General features: G+C 54.6%; 1 protein-coding gene across 1 annotated transcript; it reads left to right on the forward strand.

The window, feature by feature from the left end:
- Nucleotides 1-1,777: 1,777 nt before the first annotated feature.
- Nucleotides 1,778-22,774, forward strand: FAM83F (family with sequence similarity 83 member F). The gene is made up of 5 exons (XM_049771613.1): nt 1,778-2,251; nt 17,490-17,657; nt 18,077-18,198; nt 19,433-20,112; nt 22,702-22,774. The coding sequence occupies exons 1-5, from the start codon at nt 1,778-1,780 to the stop codon at nt 22,749-22,751; spliced, it is 1,494 nt and encodes a 497-aa protein (XP_049627570.1). The 3' UTR covers nt 22,752-22,774.
- Nucleotides 22,775-22,781: the final 7 nt, after the last annotated feature.

Raw genomic sequence — 22,781 nt, forward strand, 5'->3', positions numbered from 1 at the left:
TGGTCCCCAGGACAAACCAGGATGTGCTCCCACCTCAAGAGCAGTCTGAGCAGCTGAGGACACGCTGGAGGGAGGTTGACTCAGCCTCCACACCTCCCTGTACCCCCTTCAGGGCTGGCCAGAACTGCAGAAAGTGACAAAAGAAAGTCACAAAGGTGCAGGTGTTGGAAAATCTACAGAGGAGCCAGGAAACAATGGGAGACTTCTTCCAATGCTCCAGAAGTCATCAAGGGTGATTTACAAGAGAAAGGGCAAAGGTGGCAGCATTTCAGGATCTCAGAGAAGCAAGTCTGCTCCACCCTCAGGCAGACAGGCCTTTCTCTCCACCTGTGTGTGTGTGTGTGTGTGTGTGTGTGTGTGTGTGTGTGTGTGTGTGTTCCTTGAGCTAGATATATATTTGGCATCATCAGTATAGTAATCAGGTCTCTAGCGGTCCCCTTTGCCTAAACACACACAGACACAAAGTTAAAATTGGGGGTACATTTCCCCGCCACTGCTTCCATCTTTGCTGTGTTATTGGTCTAGTCTTTATATTTCCATTTCCCCCTTAATTTTTTTTTTTTAAATCTGGTCAAGATCATCCAGAATAATCATCCAAGCCGGACTGACAGCCCCAGGGTGTGAGCTCTGAGCCCAGAAACGGGGCTCACGGGGGGTGGGTGGGTGTCCCTGTAGATCAGTGCTTCTCAAATAGAGAAGGCTCGAGACTCCGCAAAGGGGGGCGCATTTGATCTCGGCAAACACTATCAGAACAAGCTAAGCCCCGTGTTTATGTCTCTGTATGTCTCTGGAGCTGAGAGCTGCTGTGTCCTGCTTCAACCCCCTTCGAAAAGCTATGCATTGCAAAGCATGCTCATTGGAGCCATTCATCCAGACATCACAATCAGCTCAAATTAGTTTATATATTTTTGTTTTGCAGGCTATAGGTTTTTGTTTGTTTGTTTGTTTTTTTGTTTTTTGGGCCACACCCGGTGGTGCTCAGGGGTTACTCCTGGCTGTCTGCTCAGAAATAGCTCCTGGCAGGCACAGGGGACCATATGGGACACCGGGATTCGAACTAACCACCTTTGGTCCTGGATCGGCTGCTTGCAAGGCAAACGCCGCTGTGCTATCTCTCCGGGCCCAGAAAGCTATAGGTATTTTTTAACTAAAGATACTATTTACAGTCGCGCGGGGCCCTCGCCAGGGTTCGAGGGTCTGGCGGTGAAGCGGAGTCGTCTCCGGGGAGCGCCCAGGGGTGCCCGCAAATCCCTTCCGACGGCCTGACAGCCCGACGACCGCGCCTGCGCCCAGCCTCGCGCCCATTGGCCGAGCCGCCAGGTGCGCCCCGGGCCACGCCCCCGCCAGGTGCGCGCCCGGCCAAGCCCATTGGCCAAGCCTCGCTCAAGCTCCGTCCCAGCCAGGGGCACGCCCCGCCAGGGCCGCGCTCATTGGCCTAGCTCCGCCCTGGGCCCCGCCCCCGCCCGGCCCGCGATCCTTGGCCGAGCCCCGCCCCCCAGGTGCGCGCTCGGCCTCGCCTCGAGCCCCGCCCCCGCCCGGTCCGCTCCCATTGGCCGAGCCCCGCCCTGTCCCCGCCCCCTCAGGTGCACGCTCGGCCCGCCCCGAGCCGCGCCCATTGGCCGAGCCTCGCCCCGCCAGGTACGCACCACGCCCATTGGCCGAACCCCGCCCCGGCCCCGCCTGCCAGGTGCGCTCGGCCCCGCCCCTCGCCTCGCCCGGCCGTCCAGGTGCGAGGCCGGGGCCGGGGCCGGGCCGGGCCGCGGCGGCCTCGCACGCCATGGCCGAGTCGCAGCTGGCCTGCCTGGACGACGCGCACGTGAACGAGCGGCCGAGCGAGGCGCAGGCGGCCTTCCGCTACTGCGAGCGGCGACGGGCCGCGCTGCAGGCGCTGCTGGGCGACGGCGCGGGCGCGGGCGAGCGCGGCTACCGCGAGCGGCTCCGGCAGGAGCGGCTGCGGGACTTCCTGTCGGGCCCCGAGCGCCTGGCCCTGCGCGCCGCCTGGCGCCCCTACGAGGACGCCGACGCGGACGCCGATCGCCGCGCCGCCCGCGCCCGGCCCGCGCCCGCCGAGTCCCTGGCCTACTGGCCCGACCGCTCCGACACCGAGGTGCCCCCGCTCGACCTGGGCTGGACGCGCGCCGGCTGCTACCGGGGCCTGAGCCGCGTCGCCCTGCTCACGCACCCGCCCAAGGACGACGGCGCGCCGCACCTCAAGCAGGTGGCCCGCGAGATGATCCAGCAGGCCCAGCAGGTAGGCCCGCCCCCGTCTCGCTGTCTTCGTCTCTCGCAGTCTCTCACTCTGTCTCTGTCTCTCTGTCTCTGCAGTCTCTCACTCTGTCTCTGTCTCTGCAGTCTCTCACTCTGTCTCTGTCTCCTGTCAGTCTCTGGCTCTTGTCTTTCCTCACGCAGTCTCTGTCTCTGTCTCCCTCTGTCTCTTCAGTCTCTCACTCTGTCTCTGTCTCCTTTCAGTCTCTGGCTCTTGTCTTTCCTCACGCAGTCTCTCTGTCTTTGTCTCACTCTGTCTCTGTCTCCTGTCAGTCTCTGTCTCTGTCTCCTTTCAGTCTCTGTCTCTTGTCTTTCCTCACGCAGTCTCTGTCTTTGTCTCTCTGTCTCTTCAGTCTCTCACTCTGTCTCTGTCTCCTTTCAGTCTGTCTCTTATCTTTCCTCACGCAGTCTCTCTGTCTCTGTCTCTGCCTCCTTTCAGTCTGTTATCTTTCCTCATGCAATCTCTCTGTCTCTTCAGTCTCTCACTCTGTCTCTTCAGTCTCTCACTCTGTCTCTGTCTCTTGTCTTTCCTCACGCAGTCTCTCTGTCTCTTCAGTCTCTCACTTTGTCTCTGTCTCTCTGTCTCTTCAGTCTCTCACTCTGTCTCTGTCTCCTTTCAGTCTGTCTCTTATCTTTCCTCACGCAGTCTCTCTGTCTCTGTCTCTCGCTGTCTCTGCCTCCTTTCAGTCTGTTATCTTTCCTCATGCAATCTCTCTGTCTCTGTCTCTTCAGTCTCTCACTCTGTCTCTGTCTCTTATCTTTCCTCACGCAGTCTCTCTGTCTCCTTTCAGTCTGTCTCTTATCTTTCCTCATGCAGTCTCTGTCTCTGTCTCTCTCTGTCTCTTCAGTCTCTCACTCTGTCTCCTTTCAGTCGCTGTCTTTCCTCTCACAGTCTTTCTGTCTCTGTCTCCGTCTCTCACTCTGTCTCTGTCTGTCTCCGTCTTTCTTCAGTCTCTGTCTCTACCTTTCCTCTCGCAGTTTCTCTCCTCTCTGTCTCCATCTCAGTCTCTGTTTCTCTTCAGTCTCTCATTCTGTCTCTGTCGCCTTTCAGTCTCTGTCTCTGTCTTTCCTCTCGTAGTCTTTCTCTCTGTCTCTCTGTCTCTTCAGTCTCTCACTCTGTCTCTGTCTTCATCTCAGTTTCTGTCTCTGTCTGTCTCCGTCTCTCAGTCTCTCACTCTGCTCTGTCTCCTCTTTCAGTCTGTCTCTCTTTCCTTTCGTAGTCGCTCTGTCTCTGACTCTGTCTCTTCAGTCTCTCGCTCTTTCTCTGTCGCCTCTTCCAGTCTCTGTCTCTATCTTTCTTCTCTGTCTCTCCTCTCTTCTCCATCTCTCTTCAGTCTTCCACTCTGTCTGCCTCCTCTTTCAGTCTCTGTCTCTCCTTCTCTCAGTCTCTTTCTCTTTGTCTCCTCTCTGAGTCTCATCCGTCTCCTCTCTCTCAGCTTGGGTCCAGCCGCCTGGCCCAACCAACCTCACAAAGAAAGTCCCCCCAGTTCCTCCTTCTGTCATCCCCAGAAAGGACGCCAGTGACCGTGTTCCCCAAGTTACTAGGCATCATTCTGTCAACTTAAGGCACCTGCCTTCCCCCTTGCAGGGCCTGTGGGAAAAGGGGCCCCGCTGGGTAATCATTGACCAGCCCTCACGTTTCCCATGTTTTCTCCTTGGATCCTTAAGCACCCTGAAGGAGGCTGGCATGGGTTCCTACCTCCAACACGTTGCTGTAAAGGAGGCACCCCAGAGCCAGTCTGGCCCCAATTTCTGCCTCTCAAACTCTTACCCAAGCTCAGAGGCCCGGGAGAAAGAGATCTGAGCAGCCACTAGTGCCCCGGCTGCTGGACTGTGTGGGCAGAAGAAGGGAATTGTTCATGGTGGGGCGACCCGGAATGTGCTGGCCAGATCCCCACCTTAATAGTCCATGCCTGGCGGGAGCTCTGTAGGGTAGGGCCCAGGTCACCTGGGGGGACCATTGGTTCCGTCTTCATCTCAGAGATGCAACAAAGACTTTCTTTAGTGTTCACCAGACCTGCTCATTGATACTGAAGGGCTTGGTTGTGTCTCGGAAATCCGAGTTGAATGGGGCATTCTGTCTATCCTACTTCTATTTGTCCTTGTCTGTGCTAAATCTAGCTTCTGACAACGCTCAGGTTTGTGAAGACGCACCAGCCTCTTTGGGATGCCCAATTCAGAATACAGAGAGAAATGGAGGCCAGAGCCCTGTTTGTTCCTGGAAGCAGAAAAGGCTTGCGTAAAGTGAGAAAATTCCCCTAAGAAAGGCTAGTCCTAGGGTTCCGCTTCCTGGAAAGGGTTGGTGCAGACAGCTGGCTAGACTAAAGGCCAGAAGAAAGTTGTTTTTGCTCAGCTCCATATTCCATATTTCTTCCCTAAGTCAGTCTTCCTGGTCCACCTGAACTTTCTTTGTTTGCTTCATCCTGCCGGAGAAAAAGGGCAAGTTACAACAGAGGAGGAGAAAGGAGAAAGGACGTGGGTGACACGGCAGGGGCAGGGCTTGGGGTGAAATAAATATACCCAGGCCTACAGCTATCACGCTAACCCCTTGCCAGCTGCTACTTCGGGGCTAGTTGCCTTAATTTTCTCTTGTTGCTTTTCCCCCACAACCAGGTGGCACAAGTATCTGCCCTAGTTAGGGGTTCAGAACAGTCACGTTATTTGCCGAAGGCCACACAGTGAGTCACCAACTTCACCAGGGCTCGTGCCAGAATCCTGGCTTCTGTGTGTCATGATGCCGGCCCTGGGGCTAAGTGAGGCTGAGCTTTAGCCGTGTGGGGCTGGCTGATCCACAGGGTTTACTTAGCTAGCCGGTTGGCAGCCTGGGGTCCAGCTTGTGAACCGGCACTCCAAGAACAGAGACCTCTGGGACTTATAGTCAGCCTACTGAGATATGTTGGTGTTTTCTGAGTGTGTTCTGAGTTCATTTGAGTATTTTGAATGAGTTTTTTTTGCTTGCTTTGGGGCCACATCTGGTGGCACTCAGGTTACTTCTGTCTTTAGGCTTAGAAATTACTCCTTGCAGGCTCAAGGCTCAAGGCCTGCAGTGCTATCACTCCTGCCCTTGAATGAGTATTATGGACCTGGCCGTAGGATCCTATTTAGCCAGTGGCCATTTCCTGGGTGCTGCTGGGTGCCAGCCAGAAGCCCTGAAAAAATTTATCTATGGCCTTTGCCCTTCCAGAGCTATGCGAGTGCTGGTGGGGGATGTGCTGCAAAGGCCAGTCTGGGTACTTTTCCTGATTCCTTTGTTTGATGCTGTTGAGGTGTGGGACACACACACACACACACACACACACACACACACACACACACACACACACATACACACACACACACACACACACACACACACACCGTGGTGCTCATACATGCCACAGGGTGCGGAGAGTGCTCTCGGCATTTGAGGTGCTCTGTCCTACCCTGGTTGTATTGCTTACTTTCATCCCTGTCTCCCCATCTGTCTTCCCAGCAGCTTCTCACAGGCCCCTCCAAGAAGGAAGGGTTGGAGTCTGACCCCATTTCATGGTGTGGAAACTGAGGCATAGAGAGGGAAAGTATATTTGGTTAAAAAGAAACCCTGGAGGTTTAAGTCCCAGTGACAAGCCAGGATTCCCAGGGATCAGGGAACGTGGCTGGCTCCAACCCTGGACCCCAGGAAATGGAGAAAGGAGTCCCCTGGAAGATCCTCTGAAAATGACCCCCTTGTGGGGGCTGGGGAAGGAGACAGCTAGCAGTGGGGTGGAGGTGAAGGCTAAGAGCAGGCTGCTGAGGTCCTCGGGTCACTGCTGTCTGGTCCAACCTGCCTGCGGGTTTATGTGAATGGTGTTTACTGTGGGGCAGAGTTTCTTTCCATCCAGGACTGTTTTTCTACATTTTCTACATTTTTCTACATTTTCCCTCTGGTGGATCCTCTGACTCTTGTGTACTTTGCTTAAAGGAGGGCAGAAAGGGCACCTGCAGAGACCCAGGAGTGAGTTCCTGGTCTGTGCTCCTCAGGCAGAGTGGGGAAGTTCTCCCAGTTTGACCTGTTTAAACTGGAAACTCTGCAGAGTGAGTGAGCCCCAGCCCAAGTCCTACCCCTTGAGGTGCCATAAGAAGGACCAGGCCATCAGATATTTCTGGGTGCACTGGGTGCGGGGCGCTGGGGTAGGAGCAGACCTAGAAGCCCCCACATCTGCTGGGCACAAGATAGAGAGCGAGACCTGATGGCATGGCGGCAGTGGGAGGTGGGGGCATGACCTAATGCTGAACAGGGGAGAAAGGCCCTTTGATGCCACCTGCGTGCCCAGACATGGTGGCCAGGCATGTGTGCCCCAAAGCACTCTCCTGCTTGGATGCTGACTGCCTGGTGCTGCCTGGCAGCTACTGCCCAGGGAGGCCTCGGGGCGGGCAGGACTCCAGGAATAGAGAAGCTGCCGCCTTGCTCAGACGCTGCCTCCGGACACGCACTTTCTTGGCCACCGTCCCCAGGTCCATCAGCTGCCACTCACTTGATTCCTGCTGCAGCTGGTTGAGTTTGGGGGTGGGGGACAAGTTCTACCCTTTCTGGGGTGTCTCTTCCCTCTGGGGTCCAGCTCAGATGTAGGCTCTCTTTGGGTGCTTGATCACTTTTTTTTTGGGGGGGGGGTTCATACCTGGTAGTGTTCAGGGGTTACTCCTGGCTCTGCACTCAGAAATCGCTCCTGGCAGGCACAGGGGGCCATATGGGATGCTGGGATTCGAACCACCGTCCTTTCTGGGTAGGCTATGTGCATGGCAAACGTCCTACCACTGTGCTATCTCTACAGCCCCCAATTGATCACACTTTTTAATCCCAAAGGGATCTATTGGTTGTCCCAAGGGACTCTGTGGGTGTCTTCGAGCTTTGGGGCTCCCCACTGGGACTCTCCTCTGAGAAGGGAGTCAGAGAACTTTCACCACCCAAGACTGGGCCCTGCTGGGTCCCCCAGAGCCTAGAGCAGCAGCTGTCTGGAAGGGTCCCTGTCCAAATGCACACCCTAGGCAGTGATGTGCCCAGAGTGATGTCCCAAGTGCCCAAACTGCCGCACAACCAAAGAATTTCCTCAAAGTGCCAAGCACATCAATTAAACCTTAATAACAAGATTTTAGTATCTAAAAACTCTTTATAAATGTATTAATTGTGAGGGCCAGAGAGATAGCATGAAGGTAAAACGTTTGCCTTGCATGCAGAAAGACAGTGGCTCAAATTCCGGCATCCCATATGGTCCCCCGAGCCTGTCAGGAGCGATTTCTGAGTGCAGAGCCAGGAGGAACCCCTGAGCGCTGCCGGGTGTGACTCAAAAAAGGGCCCGGAGAGATAGCACAGCAGCGTTTGCCTTGCAAACGGCCGATCCAGGACCAAAGGTGATTGGTTCGAATCCCGGTGTCCCATATGGTCCCCCGTGCCTGCCAGGAGCTATTTCTGAGCAGACAGCCAGGAGTAACCCCTGAGCAATGCCGGGTGTGACCCAAAAAAAAAAACAAAACAAAAAAAATTATTAATTGCGAACTTCCCATGCCATAGGTTCGCCATCGTGGCCCTAGGGGCTCCATCAAACCCTGCTGTGCCCTCGCACAGCTGGCCCTCGCAGAGAGTTGTCAACTCAGAGTGAGGCCTTTGGGGAGAGTGGAGGGCTTTGGAGAGAGGCTCAAATAGGGCAGGGCAGTAACTGTGCAGGCAACAACCCTGGAACCGAGTGTCCTCCATTCCATATCCTACGGTCTTTCTCGGAATGGGCTGCCAGGGGTGAAGAAGGCCCTGAATAAGACGCTCGACACTGATGAGAAAGAAAACAGGGAGCACCCAGAGCGTCCCAGTAGCGTCCTTGTGCAGGGAAGTGGTGGCAGGTCACTGGCAGCCTCCTGGCCTGGCCTGTGAGCAGCTTGTGACTTGCTCCTGAGGCTTTTCCCTGCTCCCTCCCGGCAGATCTCAGCTGCTGGGCCGGCTACATGGGCTTCATCTCCAGCATCTGAGCTGACTCATCACAAAATTCAAGGCTCAATTTTCGAGCAAAGTTCCAAGTTCCCTGCAAGTGGGTGGGGCCGGGAGGGGCTGTGGCTTGACCTTGCTGGGCCCCTGTCACCACATCACTCAGGTTGGCAAAGGGCCCAGTTCTCCCGTTTCTTGCTTAAATCCCGACTCTGGACCCCAGCAAACATAAACGCGGCATCTGAGCGGATGAGCTGTATGGCACTTCTAGGGGTGCCCACTGAGAGGGCCCCAGTGCAGGGACGTGGGGGCCATCGTGCACCTGCTTTCCTTTTGCTTGGTGCTTCTCCAGGGAAACGACTTGGGTCACAAGGAAACTCTCTAAGGGTCAGCAAGAGCTCAGGCCGGACTGGGCCTCTGAGTCCCTCGAAGTGTCCAGAGCCAATGTATTTGCTGTCAACTGGTCTGACCAGGCCCTGGGAACTTGCTGGACATTCTGGAGACAGACAGGAGTGAGCCGAGCTGGGGCTGGGATACAAGCAGGGCCTTCATCACCCCCTTCAGCAGCCCAGCCTCGTCCCCTGAGGCTTCTGAGACAGACAGGCCTTGTTGGGAATTCCTCAGTGTCTGCCTCCTGAGTAGGGCCTCTGGTCACCTCTGAGCATCCGGGCAGCGCATGGGGCCCAGATTTGTATCCTGTCGGCACCTGGGTGTCCTGGGCAGGCTGGGGCAGAGTATGTCTCTCTCATCTGCGTCCTTGCACCTCTGATTTCTCTCTCTGGGGACTCCAGCAAGCCTCTGGCCTTGAGCCTCATGGGGGGGGGGGGGCAGTGGCGCAGCATGTGTGCAGCAGTGGATTTGCCGAGCCTGCAGATACCCGGCCTGCATGTGTTTCATTTTCCTGTTAGGTGAGGGTGGGGGGGGGGGTTCATGCCCCACCCCTGGTACAGACTGGGGTTGGCTGAGTCTGATCCCCACTGTATGAGAGCAACTTAGGGTCCAGAGGCCTCTTTTTTTTTTTTTTTCAGAGGCCTCTTCAGAACTGCCCCTGACACATTCAGAGCTTATCCCTGATGCAGAGGCCGGGATAGTGGATGCAGGACAGGTCACCCTGTGACCCCCAAGAACCTCCAGGTCACCCTCCCCATATCCCAAGGGAAACCCGGGGAGCATCTTGGCTCAGTGACTTCCCTCTCCTCTTCTCCTATGCTCAGCACCCCTATCTCTTCCCATGAGGAACTCTCTGGCAGGGCCTTGTGTATCCCTGAACTTCTTGAAACTCCTGCTAGGACTCTGTCCACGTACGTAGTGTCTGGCCTTCGGATCCCCCCAACCAGGAACCCAAACCAGCAGATGATCCTAAAAGTCATTTGTGTCTCTTCACTGAGGTTTCTTCAGCAGCTGATCTATCTTCTTAATTATGTTTAGCTTTAAGCTAATGTTAAAATGAGCTTGCATTAGATAATTTTCACTAATTAACACCAACTTAGTGATGGGGAAGTCGCCCCAGAAGCTCGCCCCTGGGGCAGGGAGACGCTGGCGGGGATTAAAAACACAAAACCCTGTCTGCTCCCCCCTGGACTGCTCTGGTCTAGTGCTTTGTGGCTGAATATACTTTGTCCTTGCTCCAGAGGACACAGGGTCTGTCCTCTGCTGGAGAACTCAACCCGCACCGTTTCCCTCCATCCACCTAGTTTGGGATCTGGGTGACCTAGTGATGGCCCCACCAGATCTGGTCCACAGGGAGGCAGCCTGGAGGTGCCCAGTGGGGGTTATGACCCACAGGAGAAGGCTGCAGAGTGTGGGAGCACTCCTGGGTGGGGTGCTGACAGCTCTACCTCCTGCCTGCAGAGCTCAGTCATCCCATGGAGGACACTGGCCCTGGTGGGAGCAAAGGGACACGGAGCTGCCTGATGTGAACAGTGGTTTGGGCTGGGGACAGGGACGTTGAAGCAGTTTTGCTGCTACAGTTTATGTTGTCACCTCTCAGGGTGTCGGTGCCAACATAGCACTCAGCATCCCGCCATGCCCAGGACGGCAGCCCCAGAGAAGGCCCTGCATTGTGGCTGAACATAAAGCCTCAGGTAGCCAAGAGCAAGTGGGGCGTTGCCATAGGTCGTCCTGCAGGTCACTCAGCAGTGACCCAAAGGGTAGAAGGGAGAGGCCTGGAGCCTGGGCTTGCGGGTGGTGGAGCTGAGGGGCTTTCAGGCTGCTGGTCTTGGCTCTCTACGCTGGAGACCCCAGGAGCAGGGGCCAGCCAGTCTGGGTTTCTCCCTTGCATCTGGTGTACCATCCCCGATGCTCCTTAGAGCTGCTGTGGCTGTGGGCAGGCGGGAAGCTGGAGTGTCTTTGGTCTCTGTGGAATAGTCTCTGCGGGGTCTGGCAGGGAGTGGGAAAAACGGCAGTTTAATTAAAGTGGAATGAGAGACACACAGGGACTCCCCAAGGTTCACCCGCCCCTGCCCCCCCACCAGCCACCGGGATGGGGAGATAATGAGGGCAGGAGCCACTGCTTCGAACTAACCAGACACCCCCCAAGAAGAGGTGGGGCTTCATCAGAGCCTGGTAGAAGCCCGAAATTAACCTCCCACGGAGGTCCAGGCCCCCTGCACAGGTGGAGGGTGACTTTATGCCCCAACTAATGCTGGGTCCTGGGCTCGTGAACCAAGCCGGGAGGCCCTTCCTTGGCACCCTGATGAATAGCAGAGGGATGACCCGTATACCCCAAACCTGCCAGGTCCCTGGTAGAGAGTCACATGTGTGCGGGCAGGTGGCGGAGGCGGGCGCAGGCTCCCTCCACCTCCCACCCAGACTCCGTGGAACTGAATGTCAAGCGGTGCCCTCAGAGACCAAAGCGGTGGTAATTATCACCTTCTCCTCCACAACGGGATCGCAGGCAGGAGGCGGCGAGCAATTGATTTCGCTTTCCACCCTGACTCCAGATATTTCATTGTCTAATTGGTCGGCACGCAGATGGCTGGGCTCCACCGGGGAGCTCCACCATAGACCCAGCTTCTAAATTCGGGGAGGGTGGGAGGCAGGAGGTCTTTGAGGGTCCCTGGGCACAGTGGGGAGGAGTGTCTGACTCCCTCCACCGCAGCGGGCCAGCCCCTTGTGTCCTGCTTCGACTCCCATTTTGCATTCTCCATCCCAGCACGGCAGCCGGGATGAGTCCTGGAACCAGCCAGGCTGTGCCCAGTGTCTCCCCAGCAAGCTCCAGGAAGGAAGCGAGATGCTATAGCAAACAAAGGCCCAACCTGCCTAGAGATGAGCCATGCACCTGGGCAAGTCTGGCTGGGAGACCAGGCGGCCATGGAATCGGGTTCAGATTCTGACCCTATTGGATCTCATTTGCTGAGCTGGAGCTGGGCCGCTCTGGAGGGCCTGTGTGTGGCTGGGCATAGAACTGAGCAGCTCACGTCCCGCTCCAGGCCTCTGCCATTTGTCAGTGCCCAGTGGTGTCCCTGCTGCAGCTTCCTCTTTGGCCATCCTTGCCCTGAATCCCTGAAGTCGACTGTGTTATTTTTTTCATGCCTTTTTTTTTTTTTTTATCCCCCTTCCTTCTTTCCCTGATCTTTGCTGTTGTGATGGTGAACATTTGGGATTTGCACATTTGGTCACGATGCAGGGCTTGAGGGGAGATGGTCACACACTGTGATGCTGGGGATTTGGGGTATCAGCTAGACAGAACTTTCCCTCCCTTTGGGCCATGACCCCGATCACAACTTTTATTTTTATTTCTAGTTTTGTTTTGTTATTATTCCCCTTCTCTCTCTTTTTTTAAAATTACTTTAGTTAGGGGCCAGAGAGATAGCATGGAGGTAAGGCGTTTGTCTTGCATGCAGAAAGACGGTGGTTCCAATCCAGGCATCCCATATGATTCCCCCGAGCCTGTCAGGAGCGATTTCTGAGTGTAGAGCCAGGAGTAAACCCTGAGCACAGCCGGGTGTGACCCAAAAACCAAAAGGGAAAACATTTCTTTAGTTAAACATCATGATAACAAGGTTGTTCATAATACAAAGAGTTACAAAGTTGTTGATTGATTTTCAGTCATACCATGTTCAACACCCTTTACCAGTGCACATTTGCACTACCAATGTCCCCAGTTTCCCTCAGGCCCTGTCTACCTGTGGGGCAGACATGTATCAGTCTGTCTCTCTCCTCCTCCCTTTTAGATACTTTGCAATATTGTTAGACACTTTGCAATATTGTTAGACACTTTGCAATATTGTTACTGAGGGCTCTCACGCCTATCCCTTTCCCTCCTTCCAGCACCCAGTTTCTGTCCAGAGTGATCATTCCCAACTCTCACTGTCTAGTGGTCCCTTGTCTGACCAAACTGCACTCACTGCTCTTTGTGGCCAAGCTTCCTCCATGGCCTGGTCCTCCTGGCCCTTGTCTCTGCTGTCTCTGGTGGTGGTAGCAGGGGTTCCCAGGCAGGCTGGAGCCCTGAGGTGGTTTGAATGTAACGGAATTGCCTGGGCCAGCCCAGTGGGACTTGGAATCTCCAAGAACCAAGCAGGCAGGGATGGACCCTGAGCCAGTGCTGTCCCACAGCCACGGTAATTGGGGTCACCCACCCTTGGTTTCAGTACTTGCCCACAAACTTGGCTGTGGCACCCACACACCTTTTGTGGTGCCACTGGGAACCTTAGAGAGGCAGTGTCTGTCAGGGCTGGACACATGGGGGGGGGGAGAAGGGGACAATGCCTCCCTGCAAATTCTTGGCCCTACTCTTACTCCGCCACCACTGGGGGCTGTCATCCATTTTTCTTTAAATAAAGGGAATCCGGCTGTAGACACTCCACTCCCTGCTACCCTTAATGCTTGTCACTAAGCCATTCCACATTGCCGCCTATGGAATTTGCTCAGCGCATCTGTTTGTCTGCCTGATATCTGCCCTTGACTGTGTGTATTCCTTGTTCCTCCTGGAGGGACTGGAGAAATAGCATAACGGTAGAGCATTTGCCTTGCACGCAGCCGACCCAGGACGGAGGTGGTTCGAATCCCAGTATCCCATATGGTCCCCCGAGCCTGCTAGGAGTGATTTCTGAGTGCAGAGCCAGGAGCAACCCCTGATCGCTGCTGGGTGTGACCCCTCCCAAAAATCCTTGCTTGGAATGGAATCCTTCTCTTGGAATGGACGTGCGACTGTGGCCCACTCCTTGAGCTCCCATGGGGAATATGCAGTGACTGTCTTTGCTCTTGTGTTCAGACACAGGACTTGTTCTGGGCGCCCCTGAGCTCTGTGACCTGGCCCATCCTCAACACCAACTTTTCAGACACTCCAATCTGCTCCTTCCCTTGTTCTCCAATCTTTCCTAATGAGATAATAAGCTCTCTCGCTCTCTCTCTCTCTCTCTCTCTCTCTCTCTCTCTCTCTCTCTCTCTCTCTCTCTCTCTCTCTCTCTCTCTCTCTTATCTCCTGGCTTTCATTTGAATCTTTTCTTCCAGTGACTAATGAAGCCTCTTCTCTCTCTATTCTTATTAGCCTTTCAGATATCTTCTCTAGGAATTGGCCTATTCATATTCTTTCTCAATTTTTCTAATTAGTGCCCTGTCATTTTTTAAATTTTTATTTATTTTTTTGCTGGTTTTCAGGGATCCCTTGTATGTTATTAATAAGTTCCCTGACAGAGTTGCCTTTGTCTCTGGCATCTTACTTCGGAGGAAAATCCCTAATTTGTCAACTGCATCTTTTCATTTGCTTTCTGATTTCTGCTTGGGGAATTTTAGGAAACCCTTTCTTTGGTAGAAGGTGTTTCCCTGTGACACACCTGTCGGTTGGTTGTTTTTGTCAGCCACGATGTAGGTACTTGGCCTGACTGAAATGTGCCCTTCTATTGGGTGTGAGGAAGGCGGCCACCTTTACTTGCCTTCCTGCTTTCTCCACGAAGTTATGATCTCAGACTTCATGTTGACATATAGGGACAGGGCTGCTTTTGCCCCTTTATTCTGTGCCATTTCATCTCTTTGTCAGTTCCGTCCTGTCTCAGCATCCTAATCCATATTATTGTAACTCTGTAGTATTATCTCTGACTCTCTGAAAGAATAACTTTTATTTTTACTTTCATTTTAGGTTTTTTCCCCCAAAATTGACTTAATTAATACAGATATTCCTCGCCCCCCCCAAAAAAAATAAATTACTCCGGAGAGCCAGATAGATGGCACAGTGGGTTGAGTGCTTGCTTTAATCTGGATTTGATCCCTGGCACCCCCCAAGTCCCACCAGGCATGATCCCTGAGTACAAAGTAAGGAGTAAGCCCTGAGCACTGCTAGTTGTGGCCCACAACAAAATAAATAAATGTTCTTTAGGTTTTCTAAATTTTTATATAAAGGTGCCTCTTTAATTATCTATAATTAATCATACTATATTTTGGGGTGCCAGAACGATAAGTACAAAAGGGACTTTGCCTACAGTTGGCCAACCCTTGGTTTCTATCCCTGGCACCCCATCCCCGAGCACCTCCAGGAGTGATCATTGAGTACAGAGCCAGGAGTAAATACCGAGCACCAAAAAAAACAAAACAAAGCAAAACAAAACCTGAGCAACCACCAGTTGTGGTTAAAAAAAAAATCCAGGGCCCGGAGAGATAGCACAGCGGTGTTTGCCTTGCAAGCAGCCGATCCAGGACCAAAGGTGGTTGGTTCGAATCCCGGTGTCCCATATGGTCCCCCGTGCCTGCCAGGAGCTATTTCTGAACAGACAGCCAGGAGGAACTCCTGAGCACCGCCGGGTGTGGCCCAAAAACCAAAAAAAAAAAAAAAAAAAAAAATCCAAACCTGTATTTTAAGGTTTCATTCAAATGGCTTATTTTCTGGATTTAGTTGATTATATCGTTCATGCTCATTATTTTTATTTTATTTATTTATTTATTTGTTTGTTTATTTATTTATTTATTTATTTATTTTTGGTTTTTGGGCCACACCCGGCATTGCTCAGGGGTTACTCCTGGCTGTCTGCTCAGAAATAGCTCCTGGCAGGCACGGGGACCACATGGGACACTGGGATTCGAACCAACCACCTTTGGTCCTGGATCGGCTGCTTGCAAGGCAAACACCGCTGTGCTATCTCTCCGGGCCCTATTTTTATTTTTTTAAAAAATCATCCCTAACGGGGCCTGAGAGATAGCACAGTGGTAGGGTGTTTGCCTTGCACACAGATGGTGCTTTGAATCCCGGCCTCCCGTATGGTCCCCCGAGCCTGCCAGTAACCCCCTGAGCATTGCCGGGTGTGATCCCCCAAAAATAATCATCCCTAAAGGTCAGAGAGATAGCACAACAGTAGAATGTTTGTTTGCCTTACACACAGCTGATCCAGGAGAGACTGTTTCGAATCCCGGCATTCCATATGGTCCCCTGTGCCTGCCAGGAGCAATTTCTGAGCACAGAGTCAGAAGTAACCCCTGAGCGACACCGGGTGTGACCCAAAAACAAACAAACAAACAAAACTAGTCATCCCTTGCAGGAAAGATGGTACAAAGGCTGAAGCACTTGCCTCGCCTGCAGCTATGGTCATGGCCCTGGTTCAAGTCCCAGAGCCATCTGAGTCCCTCACGCTCTGCCAGGTGTGGCCGCTGAGCACCACCAGGTGTGGCGCAACAACTGCAAAAGTCACTTTCCTGACTGAAATTTATTTTTAATTTCTTTTCTTGTAATAGTGTCTTTGTTTAAGTACCGTAATTATAAACATGTTTGTAATTGGGTTTCAGTTGAAAAAAATTTTTTTAAATTAAAAAAAGGGGCCGGAGAGATAGCATGGAGGATGGGCGTTTGCCTTTCATGCAGAAGGTTATTGGTTCGAATCCCGGTATCCCATGTGGTCCCCCGAGCCTGCCAGGAGTGATTTCTGAGCGTAGAGCCAGGAGTAACCCCTGAGCACTGCCGGGTGTGACCCAAAACCAAAAAAAAAAAAAAAAAAGTCACTTCCCCTCTCTGGCCCCCTTGCTGGATTCTCTTCACTCTGACAGTCTCTCTCTGCCTTTTGCTGGGATTTTATCATCTACTGCAAGTTTTCTCTCATTTGACTAAAACTCGTCTTCTCCGCCCTCATTTCTCTCTTTCTGATCTTATTATATTGGTCAAGGCCTCGAGTTCTCTGGTGAGCACATTCTTGGCCGAGATGAAAGGGCAGCATCTCGGGTTCCCTTTCTGTGGATGGTTAACAAAGCTCCCTTCTGTTCCCAGAACTCTGAGAAGTTTAATCGCAAGTCGGAGGGGTGGTGTTATCTGAGAGTTTTTAATGCTTATTAAGGTAGTATGTTAGTTTTTCCTCCTTATCCATGTGAACTTCATCATTAAAATCAAACATATCTTGATGCTGAATGGCCCTTCAGTCCCAAGATAAGCCTTGTTTGATTGTGCTGTATTATGTTTGATTGACTTTTTTTTTCCTTTGACTTTTGGGCCAAACCCAGTAGTAACTCAGGGCTTACTTCTGGGGATCCTGCAGGATGTAGGGGCTTGAATCCAGGTGGGCCACATGCAGAGCAAGTGCCTCCCCACTGTACTATGGCTCCAGCACTGGCTTTTAATGATTTGTCCAGCTCATTTTCTCAAGCTTTGGGCCCCTCCTTTTTTCATTCTTTTTGACCATGCACCAGCCCACAGATGTGGCCTTTCTGTTTTGGAGCTCAGTACTCATTGGTGTCACTAGGCCACACCCACTAGTCCTCTGAGCACTGAGACCTGGTGTGGGGAATGGCTGTTCATTTCCAATACCCATCTGCGGCAGTTGTTGGGAGTGACAGGTCATTTCTGGACCCTGGAGCAGGCACATCTTCCCCATCCCTGTGGGCACAGTTTTGGGTGGGCGTTGCAGGCAGGGGCTCCTTCAGGCTAGAGTGGAGACATCTGAGACTGACCTTCTGAAACCAAAGTCCTTGACTGAATGTGACCTCCATCCGGGGAGGGTGGGGAGGTTGGGACACAGGTGGGTCCAGGGGTGTCAGCATGGGGGGACACCAAGCTTCAGCCCATGGCTAGAGCTGAGGAAAGTGCCTGAATCCAAAGAATTGGGGCCATCTTCCCCCACCTGCTACTTCTGCTCTGGGAAAAGCTTCTGCCAAGTCCAGGTGGGCAGAGACAGGGCGACGAGGGGGCATTTGTCATGATAAACATGGCACATAGCTTCCTCTTGGGGCTACTTTGGAGGACCCAGAAACATCGCGAGGGTGCAGCTAGGTGGCTTGAGCTCAGCCACCATGTTCCTGAATGCCCTCTCTGGGCCCCACCATGCATTTCTGGGAGCAAGGACTCAGTGTCACCTGACCCTCACATTCCTGCCCTCAGGTGATCGCTGTGGTCATGGACCTCTTCACAGATGGTGACATCTTCCAGGACATCGTGGACGCTGCCTACAAGCGCCGAGTCCCTGTCTACATCATCCTGGATGAGGCGGGGGTGCCATGTTTCCTGGAAATGTGCCAGAGCCTGGAGCTCACTGACTTCCGCATCCGGGTCCGTGGCACTGGGTGGGCGGGGGTGGTGGTGGTGGTGGTGGTGGCTGGAGCAGTGATGGAGGTAACTGGGGTTCAGCCTATGCCTCACACGCCTGAAACTTTCCAGCACCTGAGGCTCTGCAGGGCATCTTGGCCCGGTGCTGGGAGTTGAGTGCTGGCTGCTAGGTGCTGGGTGCTCGTTCAGCCTCCATCACAGGGCTGCGATTCTCCTCAGGGGACTACAGGCACTGGCAGAGACCATCTGGGCTTCCCCACGCCCCAAGCAAGATTTGCTGACCACTCCCTTCTCTCTAGATGGGGCTCCCTCTGCAAGGGCCAGGCAGGGGTTGGGGTGGGGGGACCCTTCTAGTCTGGCCCAGCAGACCAGGCTTAGGATGTTTTCAGCCTGGTGACAGGCCCTCCATCTTCTCCCCACAGAACATCCGTGTTCGTTCCGTGACAGGTGTTGGCTTCTACATGCCCATGGGGCGGGTCAAGGGCACCCTGTCCTCCAGGTTCCTGATGGTAGATGGGGAACAAGTGGCCACCGGATCCTACAGGTGAGCTGAGCGGGCACAGGGAGAATTCTGGGGACCTGTGTCCCGTTCAGGAGAGCAGGAGAGGGCCTAGCTGAATCCACCTCCCAAGGCCGGGGCACAACTTGCCTTCATTAAGCCTTGCTCAAGTGTGAACCACCGATGTCTCATACCCACTCGGGTTGCAGTTCTGTCTGGCTCAGACTGCAGAGAGCCACTGGGTGGTCCCCCTGGGTAGGTGCTCCTCCGCCCCGCCCAGCTAGATTCTTCTAGAAAGAGAATCGGCTCCCTCCACCTGCCTTCAGGGCTCAGCTCACCAGAGCAGTAGGCCCTGAGGCTAGATGCCAGGTGGGCTGTGGGAGGGGGGCTGTGGACTGGCATCCCCAGCACATGACCCTGGGCAGAGAATCCATCTGAGAGACAGACAGACACAAAGAGAGAATGGAGAAGGAGCTGGAGAGATAGCACAGAGGTAGGGCGTTTTGCCTTGCACACAACTGACCCGGGATGGACGGTAGTTTGATTCTCGACATCCCATATGGTCCCCTGAGCCTGCCAGGAGCAATTTCTGAGCACCGAGTCAGGAGTAACCCCTGAGCACAGCCAGGTGTGACCCAAAAAAACAAAAAATAAAAGAATGGAGAATGAGAGTACAAGAGCATGAGAGAGGAGAGAGAGTGAGAGAGAGAAGGTGTGTGTGTGTGTGTGTGTGTGTGTGAGAGAGAGAGAGAGAGAGAGAGAGAGAGAGAGAGAGAGAGAGAGAGAGAGAGAGAGAGAGAGAGAGAGAATGGGAATAGAATGAGAAAACGTGAGAAACAAAGTGAGACAGACGCTGAGCAGGCTCCAGGGATCTGGGGATCACGGCAGGGGAGAGGCCTGTTTTGGGGCTGCCTCTCATTCACATGCTGCCTGAACACTCAAATCAACCCCCAGAGGCTGAGGGAACAGTGGGGGGCTGCAGCACCTCTTATTCAGTGTATGTGTGGGTGCGTGTTGTCAGGGGCTGGGGAACGGGACACTGTATCAGTGTTCCTCCAGCCTCGAGGGTATAATGGACTCAGACCCACCGGGCCAGTCCGGGTCCCCGCTGGGCTCACTCCAGGTGTGAGGCCTGAAGCTCTGGCCCGTCCCCACCTGACTCCATCACCTGTGTCCTGCCTCTGGGCTGAGATCCCCTTCAAATGGAGAGGCTCTGGGGGGGCGCCATGGGTCTGCCAGCGGGTTCCCAGTGCCACTGCCTCGCTCTCTGTGCCCGCAGGTTTACCTGGAGCTCCTCTTACCTGGACCGGAATCTGCTCCTGGTGCTCTCAGGCCAGCATGTGGAGCCCTTTGACGTGGAGTTCCGGGAGCTCTACGCCATCTCGGAGGAGGTGGACTTGTACGGGCATCTGGGCCTGGCCGGGGTGGGCAGGCATGGCCTCGGGTACTCAGCCACCGTGGCCCGCAAACTCATCAACCCCAAGTACGCCCTGGTGGCCAGCAACCGTCCGCCTCCCGGGGAGCTGATGCGCTGGGCCCGGCAGCAGCGCGCAGCGGCTGAGACACCAGGGCCAGAGGAGGACACGGGCACGGGCGAGGGCACTCGGCGCCTGCAGGCTTTCCTGGATGACCTAGTCACTCTGGAGCAGATACTGCCGCCCGTGGAGCCCCTCCCCAGTCCAGTGCCCGCCCGGAAGGACAGTAAGGTGGTGTCACGCCTGCACGTGAACCTTAAGTCCAAGTCTCGGGGGTCTGCGTTGGCCCCAAACAGCAAAGGGGAAGCAGCGGCCAACGGCGAGGCGGGGGTGACCCCGGGCAACAAGCGCTTCAGCAAGATCTTCGGCCATAAGGCCAAGCGACCAGCGGCCCACAACGGCACGGCCGGCTCCATGTCCACCGAGCAGCTGGCTGTGGGGAAGAGGCCCGCCGACGGCTCCGGCTCCAGCTCCAACATCTCAGGTGAGGAGGCCCTGCAGTCAGGTCTCTGCTACTTTTTGTCACACCAAGTCCCTGTCACCACATATGATCCAGGAATGATACCTGAGCACGGCAGTGTGGCCCGTATTCTCCCCACCACAGACACAGACACACCCACAAATTTACAAACACAGAGGCACACAGACAGACTCTCTTCCTTCTCTCCTCTCTCACACTGAGCACTTGGGAGCCAGTATGGCCATTTTTAATTTTTTTGGTTTTTGGGTCACACCCGGCAGTGCTCAGGGGTTACTCCTGACTCTGCGCTCAGAAATCACTCCTGGCAGGCACAGGGGACCATATGGGATGCTGGGATTTGAACCACCATCCTTCTGCATGAAAGGCAAATGCCCTACCTCCATGCTATCTCTCCAGCCCCAATATGACCATTTTCAAGAAGGCTTCCCAAGCAGTAGAGTGAACCCAGGAAGTGCTTAGAAATGGAGAAACTGAGGCACATTAAAGCTGAAGAATGGGGATGCTCAGGAGAGGCCAGTTACAGTGTCACCTGTTAGCAACTCTCACGCCCTTTGCGTGGAGCAGGGTCCAAGGGGCTTTTTAGTCTGTTTGAACCTCTCCCATCCTTGAGCTCTGGCTCCTGGTGGTGAGATCATGCTGGCAGAGTTCATGTGCCTCCATTGGGTTGCTGTACCCCTTCCCCACAGCTGAGTGGGCCTGGGACTCTGCTGCTCCTGTTTCCTTCTGAGCCCTCCCTGGGTCTTCAAAACAGCCCAGGACACTGCAGGTGGCCATGGGGGGCATGTCTTATGGGGAGACAGCAGACCCCATCCACCCAGCCCCCTTGGACTCCAGGCTCCCCACATTTGGAGACAGGGTTGCCATGGATGGGGAGGGTGGACCAGCCTCCTCACCCAGGTGCTGTTTCCATGGAAACAAGAGGACACCGCAGTCCCCTGTCCCTGCAGGAATGACTCAGGCGGGCTGGGGGGGGGGGGTGCCCAGGAGGACTTCACCCCAGGGATTGAGGCAGAAGCTCAGCTTCTGGGTCTCTGTGTTTAAGGGTCGGACCCCCATGTGGAAGCTTATCCCAGGACCCCGGGTGGAGGATCGGAGCAGCTCCCCACTAGCAACCCTCCCCCCTCTCAGTAAACCCTCAGATCCTCCCAACACCAACAAGAGGACTTCCTGGTGGCTTCCTGGAGGTGTGGACAGCTGAAGCTGGAGGGCAGAGGGGCTGGCTCTGTCTGCTGACCTGACACATCGACAGGGAGACTGACAGGAAATCGAGGGGCTGTTAGGCCCCTATCAGGTGTGGCCCTAGCAGAGCCCTCGGATACCATCCAGGCCCTGCTGGAGGCTGCAAACGGGGTGACTCTGCTGATTTGAAGGCTCGCAGTGCCCCCTACTGGTGGTGCTAGGCACCTGCGCCCAGGGTTCTTTGCAAGGTGCGTCCTGACCGACACTGCATTCTGCGACAGATCCCGGTCTCAGGGACTGGCGCTGGCCCACCCAGGACACTGATCAGTTCACTGCTGATTCATGCAAGCAGGAGGCCCGGGTTCGGACTCCCCAAGTACTGCCAGCCCCAAGGAAGAAAATGCAACTAAGAGCCAGTGTGATCTCCAGGCCCATGGCCCTAACTGGTTCCTACGGGTTTCCTAGAGCTGCTGCCCTGACTTCCCACTGTAGATCCCCACCCTTGACTGACGCCGAGAAGGAAGGAGTGAGGCCTGCCCATGTTTGTGCCCCACCCCGTTGTGTCAGGAGGGCAGCTTCTCTGGCCTTTCAGACACCCCCAATCCCACCAGGGAGATAAAAAGGTTCTATTATACCAGCACCCAGCACCTCTCAGCAGAACCCACTCAGGCTTGGACCGCTTTGCCTTCAGCCTTTTGCCCCGGATGCATCAGCACCTCCTCGGCTGTCTGGGGGCTTCAGAGGTTGATCCCACATGGGCCACTTGTCCCTGAGAGCAAGGCCAATGCAGGTTGCTGGGTTGAGCCCCCTTCAGCAATGGGTAGTTTCCTCCACAGGTGCAGAGGCTGTAGCTCAGGACCTGGAGAGGACAGAACAGGGGCCTGGAAGTGGGGTTCTCATCCCCTTCCTCCCTCAGAGCAGCTTGGCCTGGTCCTCCACCCTGGGCCCTCCCCCAGCATGAGCAGGGGCTCCTTCCTACCCATGTCACCTCTGGCCTGCCCTGAAGCACAGGAAGGTTTGTCCCTCTGTGTGTCCTTGGCTGACCAGGAGGGTTCCCTGAAAAGGTGCCGCCGGCCCTTTAGAGCCCCTGTAACCTCTGTGCTCACCACATTAGATCCTGCTGGGCGAGACTTTTATTGATTTGTTTATCAAAAATGGTGGTGCTCAGGGTTTACTTGGGGGGTCACTCCTGGTGGGACCTGATGTGCCCGGGACCGAACAAAGGGCAGCTGTTTGCAAGGCAAGTGCTCTACCCACTGTAATGCCACCTAGCCCCTGCCAAGACTTTTGCTCTGTTGATGGAGGTGGATGAGGGAGGTCTTTCTCTTGGCGTCTGGGAGACAGACCTGGCCCAGTCCCCGTTCTGAGGGGCTCTGCTCACCTCCCCCCCCCCCCGTACCCCATTCTCTGCAGGTAAGACAAGCCTCAGTCCTGCCAAGACGAACAACTGTGTGATTTCCTGAGCACAGCTGCGGACAGACCTTGGAACACAC

The sequence above is a fragment of the Suncus etruscus genome, chromosome 4 (assembly GCF_024139225.1).
Source record: "Suncus etruscus isolate mSunEtr1 chromosome 4, mSunEtr1.pri.cur, whole genome shotgun sequence".
Classification (NCBI taxonomy): domain Eukaryota; kingdom Metazoa; phylum Chordata; class Mammalia; order Eulipotyphla; family Soricidae; genus Suncus; species Suncus etruscus.

Excerpts from the sequence above, each read along its gene's own strand:
- FAM83F (XM_049771613.1), top strand. The coding sequence starts at position 1,778 with ATGGCCGAGTCGCAGCTGGCCTGCCTGGACGACGCGCACGTGAACGAG. Across the intron at positions 2,252-17,489 it reads TGATCCAGCAGGCCCAGCAG|GTGATCGCTGTGGTCATGGA; the intron begins GTAGGCCCGCCC and ends TCCTGCCCTCAG. Across the intron at positions 20,113-22,701 it reads CTCCAGCTCCAACATCTCAG|GTAAGACAAGCCTCAGTCCT; the intron begins GTGAGGAGGCCC and ends CATTCTCTGCAG.